Here is an 18033-nt window from a genome sequence, read left to right as displayed (position 1 = left end):
ATGACCAAAGGTCATGAAGCAAGTTAGTGGTATGGCTGAGACTTCAGCCCTGACATCCTTATCCAGTGATCTCTACAGCTGCAGCATCCAGGGAACACTCTGTTCCTAAGACAGTCCCACTTCTTCATCCTCCTGCCACTCTCAGCTCTTCTCATAGCAGTAGCAGGATATCTCACATATCCCTGAAGTCTGCATCCACCAGGAAGAATTAAGACAGAGTATTATAGGCCTACAGCTTAATTTTTAAAGGGAGGGGACATTGAAATTGATGATGAAAAGTCAGTAATCCAGTGAGAAGGCATCAGCTAAACAGATTTGGAAATGCTTTATTGACATTCGTCTAGAACTAAAATTTCCTGGATAGCTGTTTCTCTAGAGGGAACCAATCCCAGGATGCTGGTAAATACAGATGGCATGGAAATGCAATTATGTTAGTAATCTAGTATGTATATATCAGATATGTCTGCTTGTGCTTAGAGGAGTAAACAAGCAGAGTTTCATTCCCTGCTCCTTTTTCTGGTGGTGTCTATGGCCTTTTCTGCCCAGGGACAGTACTAGAAAAGACAGACCTCCTGAGCCCAACAGGCCCCTCCCAGTTCCCCAGTGACTTCCATGGATCAAAACACAGCCTCCCATATAACAAAAAAAGTGATGCTACTGGAATTATTAGAGTTCAAGGTGTTCCAGAATTTCAAAGAGGGAAACCATAGGGGATTGCAACACTGAATAAACACTGAACTGACCTTTGGCAGTTGTCTATTCCCACACCCAACACCTGGCTCCACTATGTAAACAAACAAAAAAAAAGCACACATGTGATATTTGTTTTTAAGATCATAAAACGTCAGGAAGACAAAAGCTCTTACGCGTAATCTGAGATGACAGATGTACTGGTAAAGAGTGCGTTTGTTTCAAAGCTGAATGAAATCTGCAGAACCCAAACTAAAGACAGGATAGATAAGATATGCTGCAGTTCTTGCCCTAACTCTTTCAATCCTAACAACTGAAATGTCTTCCAGAGAAGTAACTCCCCCCGGTAAGGATGTAGCGCCGTCCCTACGTGGTTCTAAGGGATCAGACCCTCGAAGCACCGTACTGGGTTCACGAAGCGCCCCTCGCAGGCACAATCTCGGTATCTCGGAGAGCGGTGGGCTCTCGCTCCCCCTCCAGGGATTTGGGGCAGAAAGCGAACATTCCACAGTTGGCGGGAGTTACGCAAGACAGCCAGACTCGGCCTTCACTCGTGAGTGCCCCCACCCTACTCCACCGCAAAGGCGGGGCTGCGCCTTCCGTCCGGATTCGGGATCGATCTGGAGTTCCGGGAATTTCCCTGGCCCGGGGCTCCGGGCTTTCCAGCCCCAGCCATGTATAAAAGGGGTTCACCATGCTCGGAGAGCCACAGAGCCCAGGCCAGAAGCAGCTCCCTGGCAGCGCTCCCTCTCCTCGCACAGCCGCCCGAAACGCCTGCTGAGCTCCATGGCCTCCCCCGCTCTCTCTACCGCCCCTAGCAATCCCCGGCTCCTGCGGGTGGCGCTGCTGCTTCTGCTCCTGGTGGCCGCCGGCCGGCGCGCAGCAGGTGGGTCCCGGAGCCCTGGGGTCCTCGGGCCGGAAGCGGCTGGGGTGGGCGCCCCACGCCGACAGCCCGGCTCAATCAGCGAGTCTCTTCTTCCCTAGGAGCGCCCGTGGCCGCTGAACTGCGCTGCCAGTGCTTGCAGACCCTGCACGGAATTCACCCCAAGAACATCCAAAGTGTGAATGTGAAGGCCCCAGGACCCCACTGCGCCCAAACTGAAGTCATGTAAGTCTCGCCAATCGCTGCCGCTGTCACCGCCGGGGTCCCCGACTCTCCCGCTGCCCCAACCCTGTCCTCAGCCTGATGTCCTGTCTCACGAGATTCCCTTCTCTCTGCAGAGCCACACTCAAGAATGGGCAGAAAGCTTGTCTCAACCCCGCATCCCCCATGGTTAAGAAAATCATCGGAAAGATGCTGAACAAGTGAGTTGTAATTTCCATGTACATAGGCGACAGGAGCCGTTGGTCAGAAATACTGGCATCTATTCCCTAAAAAGTAAATCAGGAAAACCCAAGGGTTAGCTGCAGGACTGAAAAAATTATTATTTTCACAAAGTTGCCATTAAGGCTATTAATCTGCTCTGGTGCCAGAGGATATTCCCAGTGCCCGGGGTAACCACCCAGGTTCTTCCCTCGTTTTAGTGAATGTAGATAAAACTGCTTTCATGTAACTTCTCACTGAAGTTTGCCGGTTGTGCTGAAGTGTTTCCCACCTGTTAAAAAACACAGGCTTCATTTCCTCTAGTTCCTACTGAACTTCAGACCTGAAAAGCAGATCCTCTGGTTTTTTGTAAAAGTTTAGGGATGAAGTGCAGAGATTTCACAATGATATTGCACTGGGTACATAGCTGGTTGCCACCACCTATTAGCCATGTCACTCAAAGACAATATTATTTAGTTTATCTGAGACTCAGCAAAACAGGGAAAATAGTGGTAGCTACATCATGAGGTTGCTTTGAGGCTTAAGTGAGGCCCCGTATGAGAAAGAGCAATAGGCTCTGGCTGTTTTAGCGAGTAATACAGTGGAGACTGTCGCCGCCTTCTCCGCCCCCAACCCCCATTCCTAAAAGAGCATCCCAAGCCTAGAGGTCCTTGCCACACAGCACAGCTATCACAGGCAGTAGCCGCTTGGGTGCCAGGCTGGGGAAACTGCATTCAGAAAACTCTAGAGCCTGGGGAAACAGGACAGGAGAAGAGTGTTGTGCAGTCAGCTTTCCTGAGCACCTACTCAGGGCACCCATTTTCTCATTACAGTGGCAAATCCAACTGACCAGAAGGAAGGAGGAAGCTCATTGGTGGCTGTTCCTGGAGGTGGCGCTTCCCTTACAGAAACAGAAGAGAAAACAGAGACACAGCTGCAGAGGATACCTGGATTGAGCCTAATGTGTTTGATCATCGCTTAGGAGAAGTCTTCTATTTATTTATTTATTTATTTATTTATTTGTTTCTTTTAGAAGATTCTATGTTAATATTTTATGTGTAAAATAAGTTTATGATTGAATCTACTTGCACACTCTCCCATTATATTTATTGTTTATTTAATGTCAAACCCAAGTTAGTTCAATCCTGATTCATATTTAATTTGAAGGTAGAAGGTTTGCAGATATTCTCTAGTCATTATGTTAATATTTCTGAGTGGGTGACATATCACATGTCAGCCACTGTGATAGAGGCTGGGGGATCCAAGAAAATGGCCAGTGAGATCAATGTGAGGGCAGGGGAATGTATGTGTATCTATTTTTGTAACTGTAAAGATGAATGTCAGTTGTTATTTATTGAAATGATTTCACAGGGTGTGGTCAACATTTCTCATGTTGAAGCTTTAAGAACTAAAAGGTTCTAAATATCCCTTGGACATTTTATGTCTTTCTTGTAAGGCATACTGCCTTGTTTAATGTTAATTATGCAGTGTTTCCCTCTGTGTTAGAACAGAGAGGTTTCGATATTTACTGATGTTTTCACAAAGAACAAGAAAATAAAATATTTAAAATATAAAATGTTTGTTTTATTTTGGGGGAAACAAGGACTATCTTTGCTGAAAAATCTGATGATTTACATCAATATTTATTTCTCAATTTTTTTCTGGGCTTTCAATCTGCTATACAGATAAATCAAACAATGAATTATGCCTAATTTTATGTGGTGATTGCTGTCACTCCCCTTGGCTCTCACCTAGTAAACAATGTGCTTTACCAAACTATGGCCTTGCCCCTGATGGGAGAATCACTGATATACATTGCCATTTTTACAAGAAATTCCTTACTACTCAAATTTACCTCCTTAAAAATATAGAGGGGAGAAATATGTCAGAGATGTTTTAACCAGAGCAACTCCATCTTGAATAGGGGCTGAGTAAAACGAGGTTGCGGTTTACTGGGCTGCATTCCCAGTAGATTAGGCATTCGAAGTCACAGGATGAGATAGGAGATGGGCACAAGAAACAGGTCATAAAGACCTTGCTGATAAAACAGTTTATAGTAAAGAAGCCAGCTGAAACCCACCAAAGCCAAGATGGAGAGTGACCTCTGTCGTCCTCACTGGTCATTATACACTAATTATAATACATTAGCATGCTAAAAGACACTCTTACCAGCCCCCTGACAGTTTACAAATGCCATGGCAACATCAGGAAGTTACCCTATATGGTCTAAAAAGGAGACAAACCCTCAGTTCTAGGAAATTGCCCACCCCTTTCCTAGAAAACTCATGAATAATCCACCCCTTCATATAATCAAGAAATAACCACAAAAATGGCCAACCAGCAGCTCAGGCTGCTGCTTTGCCTATGGAATAGCCATTCTTTATTGCTTTACTTTCTTAATAAACTTGCTTTCACTTAAAAAAAAATTAAATTCTTATAGTTATCTCAACAAGGGATCTCATTTGTTTGCTCTTGCTAAATAATCTTTTATATAATTGTTGACAACTTAATGAAGTTGTCAATAAAATGGTGGCTAAAATATTTTGTTTTTCAAAACTCAGGTAGTTTGTGTCATAACAGAAGCATAAAAAGTGAGTGGCTGAATATTTCACCTGTGGAAGCTTCTAATTGAAATTTGGACTCAAAGTTCTAACCTTCAGATATAAATAACTAGCACTAAGTTTAATGTTGTTTCAATCTTTTATAGCAATATACCAAATGTAATGCTTTTAAGATTTAACTGAATTAGTTTGCATCCTTCCTAGTGGAATTTTGATGGGACCTCACAGAGTGTTTGCCCTCTGGGGAACTCTGTATTCAGTGCTGCCCCAGGATGACAGCAGCACGCCAGGTTTTCAGGACAGCAACACAATTGTCATGTCAAAAGAAGAAAGACCTCAATAATCTAAAAGAAACCATACTCCAAACCTGAAAAGGAAGGACAATGGTGCATGCATGAGGTATCTACTTGTCTCTGATTCAGGACTCATTCAGGAATTCTCAACCCTGGGTAACTGCCTCTAGCACAGGCAAGAAGGTGAGGCTGGCAGCCTCAGTACTTGAGATCAATTTCTGGATTGTCCCAAGTAGCTGGGTAAATAAGGGAACAACCTTTAAGTAGCAAGAAACAACCTCTGTGAGCTTTTCTCACAGCTGAAAAGGTTAAAACAATAATCTCTTAATAATTCCAAGGTTGTGAGTTAATTATAAATGAGATGAGAAAGGAGAATATTTGTAAACTATACATAAGTAAAAAATGCAATCCATTCGAGAAGCTCCATAAATGGTAGTCTTCACTCCCTAACTCCGAGTTAGAGGACACTGGAAAATGTTTACAAGAGGCACCCAAGGGTTCAGTAAAACCACTCCTTAAACCTAAGACAAAGTCTTCATCCTCTAACATTGGAGCTTGCTGTACTGGCTACTTAACTCTTGCTAATATAGAACAGGGAACATGAAAAGAATAAAAGAGATGCTTTTATTTACATGGTGGTTAAAGACAGGTTTCAAAGGATCAGATTGACATTGGAGTAAATTCCAGCTCTGTCACTGTGATCTTGGGCAAGTTTCTTTACTTCACTCAACCTCATTTCCCCTTCTATAGGATGAGGATAACAACAGAATGAGCCTTCCGAAGTGTTGCAGGGATTAAATGTTATGGAGGCTTTGGAAACATGGTCCTTGTCATTGGTCCTCAGGCCAACTCCATGGACATTGTCTGGGTCTCCATCTTAGATCAAGTAGATATAAAATTGTGTTTTCACACCAAATTGCCAAGAAGTTGCAAGTACCAGGCAGTAGTACTGTAGAAAGTGTTATGGCAGGAAGTGGGACACAAGCCAGTTTGAGGTGGTGGTCACAGGGTAAAGGAAGTAGGGGAATAATACTACATGATACATCACAGTTTTGGGAGGCCATCAGCAGGAAACAGCAATGACCACAGTGACTGAAGTTTCCTGACCAACGTTGTTACTGGAAAAAAGTCCGGATCCAGACCCAACAGAGGGTTTTTGGATCTCGCACAAGAAAGAGTTCAGAGCAAGCCCACAGTGCAAAGCGAAAGCAAGTTTATTAAGAAACAAAACATAGTCACATCTATGTAATCTTATTGCTTAAATGCCAGACCTCCATCAGCAATTTTAGAGATGCAACCTTCTGTGTTTTTGTTCCCAATGTTTCACAAGCAAACGGATGTAAATCAGGAGGCATACAGGGGAACAGAAAGTTAAAAACTCTAAGACCAATTAAATGAAATCTCCTGAAAATGACAGCGAAGCAGAGATAGTGACCAAAAAATTGATTCATGTAGCAAAGAGGCAAGGTAGATAAATACAAACAGCATAGCAGCTAACATCCCCTGGCGCCAAACCTACTCTTAGCCAAGAGGAACTTTACTGAGAGGGCCCTCTAACCCCATAAATCTTAGGGAGGGCTCTAACCTCCAAAGTTGGGCCTGGAACCCAGGTTCGGTCAAGGCTCTTTGCCTTTTATTCAGTGGAACCTTTAACTCTCTCTGTCAGGGGAGACTCTAACTCCCCTAAGTTGGACCTGTAACCCAATCCCGTCCTTTACCTGGACACCCAACAACTTACCCAAAGTCAGCCAATTGGTACTGCAGTTTATTTCCTTTGGATTGGAGGTCTCCTCAGTATTTTCCTTTCATGGTCGCCAGAAAGATGTTACCAGAAAGGGGTCCCAGTTTAGACCTTAAATGAGGGTTCTTGGATCTCAAGCAGAAAGAATTCAGGGTGGGTCAACAGTGCAAAGCGAAAGTAAGTTTGTTAAGAAAGTAAAGTGGTGAAAGAACAGCTACTCCATAGACGGAGTAGGACATTCCTGAAAGTAAGAGGAGGAATGTGTTCACCCTAGGTACAATGTTTGTTTATGTATAAGATAAAAAAAAAGATCAAGAGGATATGTGCTCTGCTACAAGAGTTTGTGACGAAAGTTTAATTTTTTTAATTACTATGTTTTGCAAGAATTGATATTAGGATCTTTAAAGCAAAATTAGGAATGCTTCTGTTCTCTAGATATTGGGTATCAGGAAATGCCTAAGTCTGGGTCTGTTTAGTACATGTTATCAATCTGGTCCCTTAACTGTAACCTTCTAGAGGCTAGGAATACCTAACTTTCCGGGAATGCAGCCCAGCAAGTCCCAGCCTTACGTTTTCTTAGCCCTCACTTAAGATGGAGTCACTCTAGTTTGAATACCTCTGACATATTTCCCCACTTCCTTTACAAGAAGATCCTTAATCCTAAGGGTGGCAGGTAGACAAAGTTTAGTCTTTTGTAACTTCCTTAGGCTGAATAGGGGCGATGATATTCCTGCCTAACTGTTAGAGTCTCTTGTATTCAAGTTAGAGAGGAACTCAGTCAGAAAGCATCGCTATGGTGAAGGTTCATAAATGAGTCCCAGCAAAAGGAGAAATTTGGAAAATCAGTGTGTCCAACTTAAGAAAGCATTGAGTAAGCTTGTCTTGCTTTCCCACACAAAGAGTACAATGGCAATATATTCCACAACAGCAAAGCAAAATAAGTAAAATCATCCTAAGTAAACTAAACAGGAAGGCTTTCCAAGAACTGGGTAGTGGTTGGAACCAAGTTGATATAGGGTCAACTGACAGTGCATCAATGGCAGAGATATGAGTGTCTAGAGTTTTCATAGTCTGAGTAATATTATGTGAATAGTCTGGTGCATACACACACCATTCATTTTTTGTTTGTTTGTTTGTTTGTTTGAGACGGAGTTTCACTCTTGTTGCCTAGGCTGGAATGCAATGGCATGATCTCGACTCACCACAAACTCCGCTTTCTGGGTCCAAGCAAGTTTCCTGCCTCAGCCTCCCGAGTAGCTGGGATTACAGGCATGCGCCATCGTGCCTGGCTAATTTTGTATTTTTAGTAGAGATGGAGTTTCTCCATGTTGGTCAGGCTGGCCTCAAACTCCCGACCTCAGGTGATCTGCCTACCATGGCCTCCCAAAGTGCTGGGATTACAGGCATGAACCTGTAATTCAGTTTTGATCAAAACACAAGTTCCCCCTTAGACTGCTGTTAAAATGTCCAAAGTCGCATGGTTTTGTAAGGCCACCTGCCTAATCTGAGAAGTCTCCTCAGTTAGGAGGGTAAGGACATAGCATGTATTATTGAAAGCTGCAGCCATGTGCTTGGCTAAGGCTTTAACTTGTAACTTGATATTGATTATGGCTGCCTGTGGGGAAAACATAGCCAGCAGGTAGAACCACCAAGAAGCCTGTTTTTGTTGCCCTATAGTGAGCCTTTACAGTTTCCCAGTTAGACGGGAGAGAGTCCAATTTGGTGAGGATAAGTCCCAGGAGATAAGGACAACTCCATGTACACCTTCAAGTCCAATTATAAAGTAAATACAACCAGCCATGAGTTCCATAAGCCCGTAACCAACCCCAAGGGGAAGGGTGGACATCCATCTTTTGCAAATTGTGTTGCCATCCTACCCACATTTGGTCTGTTAAAAGAAGGGTCTTATTACATTGTTGAGGTGGCAACCATCCCATATCACGGGTTTCAGTCTGGTGGTAACTATTATTGCACCTTTCAAAACATAGAGGTGTTTTGTCTGATATCTGTGGTTGAACAACTGTCATTCACCCAAGTCTATTGTGTACAGTATAACCTAAAGTTGAGGTGCCGTTTAACTGTTTCCTAACTAGATGAAAAAGGTGCCTTCTTGTCTCTCCATAAGAGAGGAAGGGACTAATGCCTGTGTGGCTATGGTACAAGAGAAAAGAGGGGCGATGTGTATAATGCTCAGTTTCCCAATCATAATAAAATCCCTATAAACTTAGGTTTGCTGGTTGAATATGCCAGGGCAACCTGGAAGTGAAGGAAAATGACAATTCTCTACAAACCCAACAGTTTGTTGGATTATGTAGAGAGGCTACAGTCTGCCCACTTAGCAAATAAGTTACTCTTTGTGTGATTCCAGCTTATACCCAAAAATAGAATGCCAATCCATATCTTTATGTTACCCATTCCTTTTGTTTCTAAACAGGAGCTGGAGGTCATGGGTTGGTCCACAGGAATAAGTGGGATCAGTCTTTTTTGTTCTGTTGGCCTGTGGGACCTTATAAGAGACAGGTTTCATTCCAGATCAGTGAACCCAGCTGTTCATTCCTAGAAGTTTAACTGCAGTTGGGGTACTAAGGAGAACTTGATAGGATCCCTTTCATTTTGGTGGAAAGTTGATCTGCTGGGGATCATTCCTTCCAAGTTTTTAATAGGACCCAGTCTCCTGGCTGGGTTGTAACAATATCATCTTCCCTAGTAGGGGAAGGGAGTCTTTGATTTCCATATTCAAGGAGAGCCTTTTGCATTTGTCCTAAGTTGATTACAAAATTTTGTACTTGAAAGTATCTATGTCTAACAGAAAGTCTGTAGTTAAGAAAGGTCTTCCATACGTCATTTCAAAAGTGTTGCACTATAGATTTCTCTTGAGAACAGCTTGAACACATAACAAGGCTACAGACAATATAGATAGTCAGGTTTCTGATGTTTCCTGGCATGGTACTTTTTAGAGTTTGATTAGCTCTTTCTACTTTTTCTGAACACTGTGGCATCCATACTAAATGAAGGAGGTACTTAATTCCTAGGGCCGAAGATATGTTTTGGGTAATTGTCACTGTGAAAGATAGGCCGTTATTGTTTCGCGAGCTCTTAGGCAGCCTAAATCTAGGAATTATTGCCTTTCATAGGAGGTTAGAAATCTTGTATTTTCAGACCAGGTAGGAAAAGCCTCAGTCCAACCAGTAAAGGACTGATGAATACTAATAAATATTTAAACCCTTTGCATGGGGACATCTGAGCATAATCTACCAGTCAATCTTCACTGGCATACATTCTGCTATGCTGAACAGGCCTTACTAAAGGAGAAGGAAAAGACTGGTTATTTGGATTATTCCAGGCACAGAGTTCACAGGACTGAGTTACCTGCTCTACTGTTCTAAGTAAGTAAGGCTTTTCCTATAAAAAAGATGAGACATTGGCTGGGCACGGTGGTTCATGCCTGTAATCCTAGCACTTTGGGAGAGTGAGGCACATGGATAACTTGAGGTCAGGAGTTTGAGACCAGCCTGATCAACACAGAGAAACCCTGCCTCTACTAAAAACACAAACTTAGCCAGATGTGGTGGCACATGCCTGTAATCCCAGCTACTTGGGAGGCTGAGGGAGGAGAATAACTTGAACCTGCGAGGTGGAGGTTGTGGTGAGCCAAGACTGTGCCATTGCACTACAGCCTGGGCAACAAGAATGAAACTCTGTCAAAAAAAAAAAAAAAAAAAAAAAAAAAAAATCAAAAAGAGAGGGAGAGAGACATTAATTGAAACAAGGAATCTTTTCCCAAATGAGTAGAGTCATGCAAATGCTTAACTATTTTCCACTGATTAGCACCTGGCATCAATAATTTGTTGTCATTGATAAGTCAGCCAGAAGGATCTTGAATTAAACCCTGACCTTAGCCCATTCTTATTCCTCTTTAGTATAGCTTGGTTCTGTCATTACCAGGACAGAGGGCACTAACATACCTACAAGTCCAACTGGCTGCTTTAATGCAGCTGCCTTAGCTCCTGCATCTGCAAAGGAGTTTCCCTTAGCCACACTAGAGTCTCCTTTTTGATGCCCTCTGCAATGGATTATAGCTACTTCCTTGGTCAGCAAAACAGTATCTAACAGATTTAAGATGTTTAAGTGATGTTTCATAGGGGAACCCCTAGCAGTTAGGAGTCCCCATTCCTTCCACGAGCATGAAGCACCAGAATGGCATACATAGAAACAGTACAAATATTAATTATTAAGTAATTTCCCAATTGCAGGGCTATTAATATGAGCTATTAATAATTCCAGGGCTATTAGCAAGAGCTATTAATTCTGCCTTTTGAGGCAGTTTGATTGACGTGTTGATTGACAACGGCGTATCCAGCTTTTCTGTGTCCCTGGAGCACAAAGCTACTTCCATCTATAAAACATTCTACTTCAGGATTATCTAGGGGCTCATCCTTTAAATCCGGCCAGCAGGAATAAACTTGCTCCATTACTTGTATACAAGAATGATACAGGGTGCCGGTGGGTTCAGGCAGATAGGGAGCTGGATTTAAAGTCTGGCATATCTTAAGGGTTACATGAGGAATGTTTAGCAACAAACAACAAAGACTGATATTTAAATAAGTATTTCCTTTCATCTACTGGTGTCCTTTAGCTTCTAGGACTCTTTGTACTTGGTGTGGGGTTAAAACCACCAGGTGTTATCCTAAAGCCATTTTATTGACTTCGTCTCCTAAAAGAGCAGTTGCTGCAACTGCCCTGAGGCATTCAGGTCATCCTGAAATGACATGGTCTAATTGTTTTAAAAAATATATATGGGCGCGGTGGCTCAAGCCTGTAATCCCAGCACTTTGGGAGGCCGAGACGGGCGGATCACGAGGTCAGGAGATCGAGACCATCCTGGCTAATACGGTGAAACCCTGTCTCTACTTAAAAATACAAAAAACTAGCCGGGCGAGGTGCGGGCGCCTGTAGTCCCAGCTACACGGGAGGCTGAGGCAGGAGAATGGTGTAAACCGGGAGGCGGATTTGCAGTGGCTGAGACTCCGGGGCCCCCTGCCTCAGCCTGGGTGAAGAGCAGGACTCGGTTTTCAAAAAAAAAAAAAAAAAAAAAACGAACCTCATAAATATATATATATATATAAAACTGGTTCTCAGATATCTCCCAGTTTCTGGATGAGGACACCCAGGGTGGTTCCTTGTTTCTTAGCCACTTAAAGGAAAAATGGCTTATCAAGATTAGGGATCCCTAGGACTGGAGCTGATCCCAATTTTTCCTTGAAAGCATTAAAAACTTGTTTACAATTGTTATTCCATTCTAAAGAATCTACATTCACTCCTTTCAGGGCATCATATAAAGGCTTGACCATACACTCCAATCCTGACACCCCTAGAAAAGCCCGCAGCTGCTTTGTAGTTTGGGGTTGTGGAATGCCCAAGATAACTTCCTTTTGTTCTGGTACTATTGCCCGGGTGCCAGAGGTTAGGAAATATCCTAAGTATTTAGCCTCTTGAGTTGAAATCTGGGCCCTATGCTGTAAGACCCTATACCCATTAGCTCACAGAAAATTTAGCAACTTAAAGGTATTTTCCTCCAAGTTTCCTTCTTTGGGTTAGCAACCAACACATCATGCACATATTGGATAATGATGCCTTTATTTAAGTGTAACATCCTTAATTCTCTAGCCAATGCATTTCCAAACAGATAAAGGCTGCCCCTAAATACCTGGGAAAGAACTGTACAAGTTCATGGATAAATCAAAGGACTGTCAGGATCAGTCCATTCAAAAGCAAAGATGAATTGTGAATCAGGGAGTACTGCAATGCAAAACAAACAAACACACAAACAAACAAACAAAGACATCTTTAAGATCAAAGGCTGTAAACTAATTGGCATCCCCAGGGAGGGGACCCAGGCTAACAGCATATAGGGATTGGGCACTATAAGATGTATGGGAATGACAGCCTCATTGAAAGCTCGAAGTTCTTGACCAAATCTATAGTATCTGTTTGGTTTTTTAACTGGCAAGATTGGTGTATTACAAGGAGAATCACAGAGGTTTAACAACCCAAATTGCAAAAACTTAGCTATTAATGGTTGGATTCACAGACTGCTAACTGCTACACTAAGAAATTATGGGAGGTTATGTGAGAAATGCATAACATCACCACTGATTTTAAGTAGTTTATAGTTGACTTGAGGAAGACAAAGGCAAAATTAAAGAAGAATTAAACTCTGCCTCATGAGGTAGTTATTACAAGTACACTAGATGTTCAAAGAGCAAAGGTGGAAACAATACCCTACAAATGACTTTGCCAGAATAAGCCTTTTCAAAGAAGAAGGACTTTGAATCTACCTGGAAGATAGTGAGGGATTTAGAAAGCAGAGCACGATTTCAGGTGGGATAACTTGGAAGCCTCTAGGACCCTTGATATTACTGCACTCTCAAAGACAGGAGTGGAAGGATTGAGGATCTCAACAGCTTAAAATATGGTTGTCAGGAAACACAATAAAATGGTCAGCCGGATTGTGGCAAGCCGCTGGGGGTTATTTGCCAGCAACTGTGAAGAAAGTGGTTTGTAATCTGGAAACCATTAAAAATTACTGGGGCAGATTCTCTGGTGCTTGACTGCCAGTGCTGGATTTTCTACTACTTAACTCATTCTCTACTTACTTTGCCTAGCTGCAAAATGGGAAGAAAATTTCTCTTCTCTAAGAATCAATGTGAGGCTCAAGCAATAATGAACATGAAAGTGTTTCAGAAGCAGAAATCATTTATACTGTATTAGTTTATATTATGTTATACTGTGGTATAATGACCAAAATAGGATTGCTTTAGACAGACAGTTAAGGCTTCAGGCTACCAGGATACTGATATCATTGGATAAATTGTTCAATTTTAGTTGGGAACAAAAATAACAGAGTTCTTTTCTACCATGTGGATACAGTGCAGGTAAGAAAAATGGCTTTTGTTTAAACTGGTGATAAAGAAGCAGCTACTGTTAAAGTGCTGTGTCTTCATGGTTCTTGGTGCTGTCAGAGGACATTTGGACCATCCATGTTTGTACAAAGCGAACATCCAAGATGCCTATATAGGAGCCAGACACAGGCAGTGGGCCAGAGTGATTTCCATGGAAAGCTAGTTTAAGTGACATATTGCTTCTTGATTAGGTTGGGCAACCCAACAGCCCACTTCTACTGGGGACTTTCTATCACCTCCTTCTCAGCTACAGCAGTATTGTTTTTCTTCTTGCATTCCATAAGCAAGCTACAGTGAATTGATTGAGAGTGCAAACCAGGTGAGATATATACATTTATAAGACCGTCAGGAGGAACTGGCAATCTTGTCTCATGATCCATCTCAGATTTCACCATTTGGTGCCAATAACAAATTCATACGTTCAGTTATGTTTAAAATAGTTTATTTAGAACTAACCCAAACACACACACAAACACACACACACAATTTAAAAGTCAATAACCTGTGTAATCAAACTGATTTTTTTTAAGCAAAGTCCTATCCTATGGTTTATTCCCTGTGGTTAAGTTGAATTTAATGGCCCAAGATTTTTTGAAGCCTTATCACTTCACCAAGGCTTAACTTTTGTCTTTAGATACACTCTAATCTCTAAAATGTCGATATACTAAATCTGCAGGCTGTTTTCTACAGATCACCACTCCCCAGAAAAATGAAGGATTCCATTTGCCGAGTCAGGTATGATGCTGATGATGTCAGGAAGCTGTGAGGACTTCTCATTTAGTTTCCCACAGAGTAAGGCCCATACCACCCAACTGTACTCAGCCAGTGAATTTCTGAAGTTTCCTTCCAGAATAAAAGCTGTAAAGGTCTATGACACCTCTTTCTTGCTCACCAATGGAAGTGATGGATGGAGGAGTTAAAAAAATTCCTGGAATCATAGGAGACAAAGGATAGAGTTACGTTTCATGGCTTGTTTCTCATTGCCATCATGTTTACTGATTACCTTTGCTCTGCCATGAGGGCAAGGGTTTTGAGAACCAGCTGGAAGAGGATCTAGTTCAATTTCCATGAAAGAAAACCGATGTGTCATTCCAATACAACAGCCATTCCTGCATGGAGCAAGACAGTGGAAGACCCTTAAACCTTCAGTGCTTTAACTCCTCCTCAGATAACAGAAGGAGAGAGGGAGAGGAAACTGGAAGTTACTTCACCCTTCAATTTCAGGCAACAGTGCAGGGCTCACTGGGTACTAGAGTAGGCCTGTGGGAACAGCCTTGATCACCAGTAATCATGACACTCGAGAGTTCCAGAAGCCTGTGGGGAGCATTACTCTCCCCATGAAGTTGTTTGAGGGAAAACAGACTGGGTGTTGTTGTGCTGGCAAATTGATACAAACCCCTACAAGAAGCTTTCACACGAGCCCCTCTAACTCATTGGCCTCCCACAGCATCTCCAAATGGTATCAAATACACACCTGGGGGTGGGTCCAGAGCTGGGGCAGGCCTGGGATTCCTAGCAAGCTTTAGCCTGTGCTCACCATACTACACCTCACCCCCAAGAAGACCAAAACCTCTTCCAATTCAATAGCATAGCAAAGGCCAACAGCAAGGTATCTTCCATGGCAATTTGCTGGGTGATTTTGGAAGATTTTTGTTTAACCACCTGGACACACATGTACTTGCTATACCACAAGTACAGAATTCTCAGTAAGTAGACTTACTCACCAAGGAAGGTGATCTGTGGGGGAGTCAACAAAAATTCAGTGGTGGTCCTTTCAGGCCACTGACTTCAAGTGGCAAGAGACAAGGGTCTCTTGTTATCATGTTATCTTGGCTTCCAAACCTGGCTGAAGTCCAGAGAATCATAAAGTCATTCAAGAAAGCTAGAATAACCTGCCTGCAAGGAAAACAGGAAGTACTTTCAATTTAGAGCAATTCAAACATGCATAACATTTCCTGGATTAATAGTAATAATAATTAGAAAGGATTGACTTTCAGAAATTTTTCTCAAATCAAGGCTCCTGGTACTTTGGTTCCACCTTTTCTCTCTAGAAGGAGAGGAGTAGCATCTCCTAGAGGGCTGGCTGCCTCAGAAACACCAGCATTCCTAGCCCCTCAGGCCCAGGGCTTGAGGTCCTGCTGAATCACTGCTCCCTTCTGGCTGGAGCCACAGCTCCCTCCACCGCCGAGCAGGTGGAGAATGTCCCTCTCGGTAGAGGTGCCAGCAGCTCCTCCAGGCCACCCTCCCCACTGTCAGCCCCCCTCCCCCAACCTCTTCTTTCCACACTGCCCCCTGAATTCAGGGAATTTCCTCAGCATCCCAAAGCTTGAGTTTCCTGTCGGTGGGGAAAGATGAATGTAGATAAAAGGAGTGCAAAAGGCACTAGGAAGCCTCAGTGCTCCGGATCCTCCAATCTCTGCTCCTCCACTCTCTGCTCCTCCACTCAGTTCAGGAACCCGCGACTGCTCGCCGCGCTCTCTTGATCACTATGAGCCTCCTGCCCAGCCGCGCGGCCCCTGTCCCGGGTCCTTCGGGCTCCTTGTGCGCACTGCTTGCGCTGCTGCTGCTGCTGACGCCACCAGGGCCCCTCAGCACAGGTGAGAGCACCTGGCACGCGGGACGCACTGGGGTACAGCGGTGCATCCCAGCCTCTGCGGGGCAGCTGCCTTCCAGGGAACTCACCAAGCAACCTGCCCTATAAAGGTGCCTCTCTTTCTTCCCCAGGTGGTCCTGTGGCTGCTGCGTTGAGAGAGCTGCGTTGCAGTTGTTTACAGACCACGCAGAGAGTTCAACCCGAAATGATCAGTAATCTGCTGGTGTTCGCCATAGGCCCGCAGTGCTCCGAGGTGGAAGTGGTGTAAGTTCTGTGCTGCTCTGTCCACTGTGACCTTGGCAAGAGGGAAGTCCTGCACCTTGGGTCTTCAACCTTTCTGTCTCATGTGTGTATCTTCCTTTTTTTTTTCCTTCAGAGCCTCCCTGAAGAATGGGACAGAAGTTTGTCTTGATCCACAAGCCCCTTTTCTAAAGAAAGTCATCCAGAAAATTTTGGACCGGTACTTGTCACTTTGATCTTTGTGGTTTTTAAATCTCATCTACCGAGACCATAGACTTCACAAGGTCTTTATTCCCTGTACTATTTAAGTAACACTTTTCACGCTTAGAATTAAAAGGTTGTTAAATTGGGAACGTTTTTCTGGATTGTCCTGGGATAATCTTTACCACCAAACTTACATGTAATTACTTGAGCAATTACACACAGCTTGTCGCTAGTTATGCTTTGTGTTTCCCCATTGCTTGTATTGATTTTGTATACTCCTTTTTTACCAAGCATTATAAACGCTGAGTGTTGACACCAGGGTGGAGTAGAAAGGAGTGCGAAAAATGGTTAAACTAATATAATCTTTTTCTCAACAGTGAAAACAAGGACAACTGATGAAGAGAAATGAGTAGGCATGGAAACGTTTCCCAGTCTTCAGCAGAGCAGTTTTCTGGAGGTCTTTGGACTCAGGGAAGACAAGAAGGAAGGATTTTGTTGTTGTTTGTTTGTTTATTTCTTTTTCCAGTAGTTAGCTTTCTTCCTGGATTCCTCACTTTGAAGAGTGTGAGGAAAACCTATGTTTGCCCCTTAAGCTTTCAGCTCAGCTAATGAAGTGTTTAGCACAGTACCTCTGCTATTTGCTGTTATTTTATCTGCTATGCTATTGAAGTTTTTGGCAATTGACTATACTGTGAGCCAAGAATCACTGGTTGTTAATCTTTCAAAGTGTCTTCAATTGAAGGTGATTATTATATCTCCAAGAAATATTCTTTAAGGTATTAACTGAGAAGGCTGTGGATTTAATATGGAAATAATGTTTCATAAGAATTCTGTCGATGGAGATACACGGTTATCTTCACTTTTTTAAGAAATAGGAAATATTTTAATGTTTAATGGGGAATATGTCAGAGAATTTCCTTACTCTTAATCATGGGGTACTATTTAATTATTTTACTTTAGAAAGGTGAGTGTATCGCACCTTATCTATGTAGAATATATTTCCTTATTCAGAATTTCTAAAAGTTTACATTCTGTGAGGGCTAATATCTTCCTATAATTTTAGACATTCTTTATCTTCTTGGTATAGCAAACTGCCATCATTTACTTTTAAACTTTGATTTTACATGCTATTTATTAACGACTCTATTAGGAGTACTATAATTCTGGTAACTAAATATATATTTTAGATAGATGAAGAAGCTAGAAAACAGGCACATTACTGACTGCTACTTTACATTGAAATGTATCCTTTCAGTTTTTAAAGTAAAGGCAAACGTAACAATGACTTCTACTCTGAAAGTTTTGGAAACGTATTCAAACAATTTGAATATAAATTTATCATTTAGTTTTTAAAATACATAGCGACATCCTCCAGGTCCTAGCATTTCTCCTTGGAGGGGGACCAGAGAAGGCATGGTATATTGAAAAAAAAAAAAAAAAAAAAAA

The 18033-nt window shown here is 42.5% G+C and overlaps 2 protein-coding genes across 2 annotated transcripts; both read left to right on the top strand.

Moving 5' to 3' along the window:
* Positions 1-1244: 1244 nt before the first annotated feature.
* LOC108515821 (growth-regulated alpha protein-like) lies at positions 1245-3562 on the top strand. Its single transcript, XM_017852978.1, has 4 exons — positions 1245-1576; positions 1675-1798; positions 1912-1995; positions 2827-3562. Exons 1-4 carry the CDS (start codon positions 1477-1479, stop codon positions 2840-2842), a joined length of 324 nt encoding a protein of 107 aa, XP_017708467.1. The 5' UTR covers positions 1245-1476; the 3' UTR covers positions 2843-3562.
* Positions 3563-15840: 12278 nt separating this feature from the next.
* Positions 15841-18007, top strand: LOC108515811 (C-X-C motif chemokine 5-like). Its single transcript, XM_017852959.1, has 4 exons — positions 15841-16147; positions 16275-16407; positions 16520-16603; positions 16965-18007. Exons 1-4 carry the CDS (start codon positions 16039-16041, stop codon positions 16981-16983), a joined length of 345 nt encoding a protein of 114 aa, XP_017708448.1. The 5' UTR covers positions 15841-16038; the 3' UTR covers positions 16984-18007.
* The last annotated feature ends 26 nt before the right edge of the window (positions 18008-18033 follow it).

The sequence above is a fragment of the Rhinopithecus bieti genome, unplaced genomic scaffold (genome assembly GCF_001698545.2).
Source record: "Rhinopithecus bieti isolate Rb0 unplaced genomic scaffold, ASM169854v2 scaffold_35319, whole genome shotgun sequence".
NCBI lineage: Eukaryota > Metazoa > Chordata > Mammalia > Primates > Cercopithecidae > Rhinopithecus > Rhinopithecus bieti.
The sequence above is the reverse complement of the archived record's forward strand: the minus strand, read 5'-3'. Positions and strand labels throughout refer to the sequence as shown.

Coding starts and splice junctions, on each gene's coding strand:
- LOC108515821 (XM_017852978.1), top strand. CDS start 1,477: ATGGCCTCCCCCGCTCTCTCTACCGCCCCTAGCAATCCCCGGCTCCTG. Junction 1,577..1,674: donor CGCCGGCCGGCGCGCAGCAG/GTGGGTCCCGGA, acceptor CTTCTTCCCTAG/GAGCGCCCGTGGCCGCTGAA. Junction 1,799..1,911: donor TGCGCCCAAACTGAAGTCAT/GTAAGTCTCGCC, acceptor TTCTCTCTGCAG/AGCCACACTCAAGAATGGGC.
- LOC108515811 (XM_017852959.1), top strand. CDS start 16,039: ATGAGCCTCCTGCCCAGCCGCGCGGCCCCTGTCCCGGGTCCTTCGGGC. Junction 16,148..16,274: donor ACCAGGGCCCCTCAGCACAG/GTGAGAGCACCT, acceptor TTTCTTCCCCAG/GTGGTCCTGTGGCTGCTGCG. Junction 16,408..16,519: donor TGCTCCGAGGTGGAAGTGGT/GTAAGTTCTGTG, acceptor TTTTTCCTTCAG/AGCCTCCCTGAAGAATGGGA.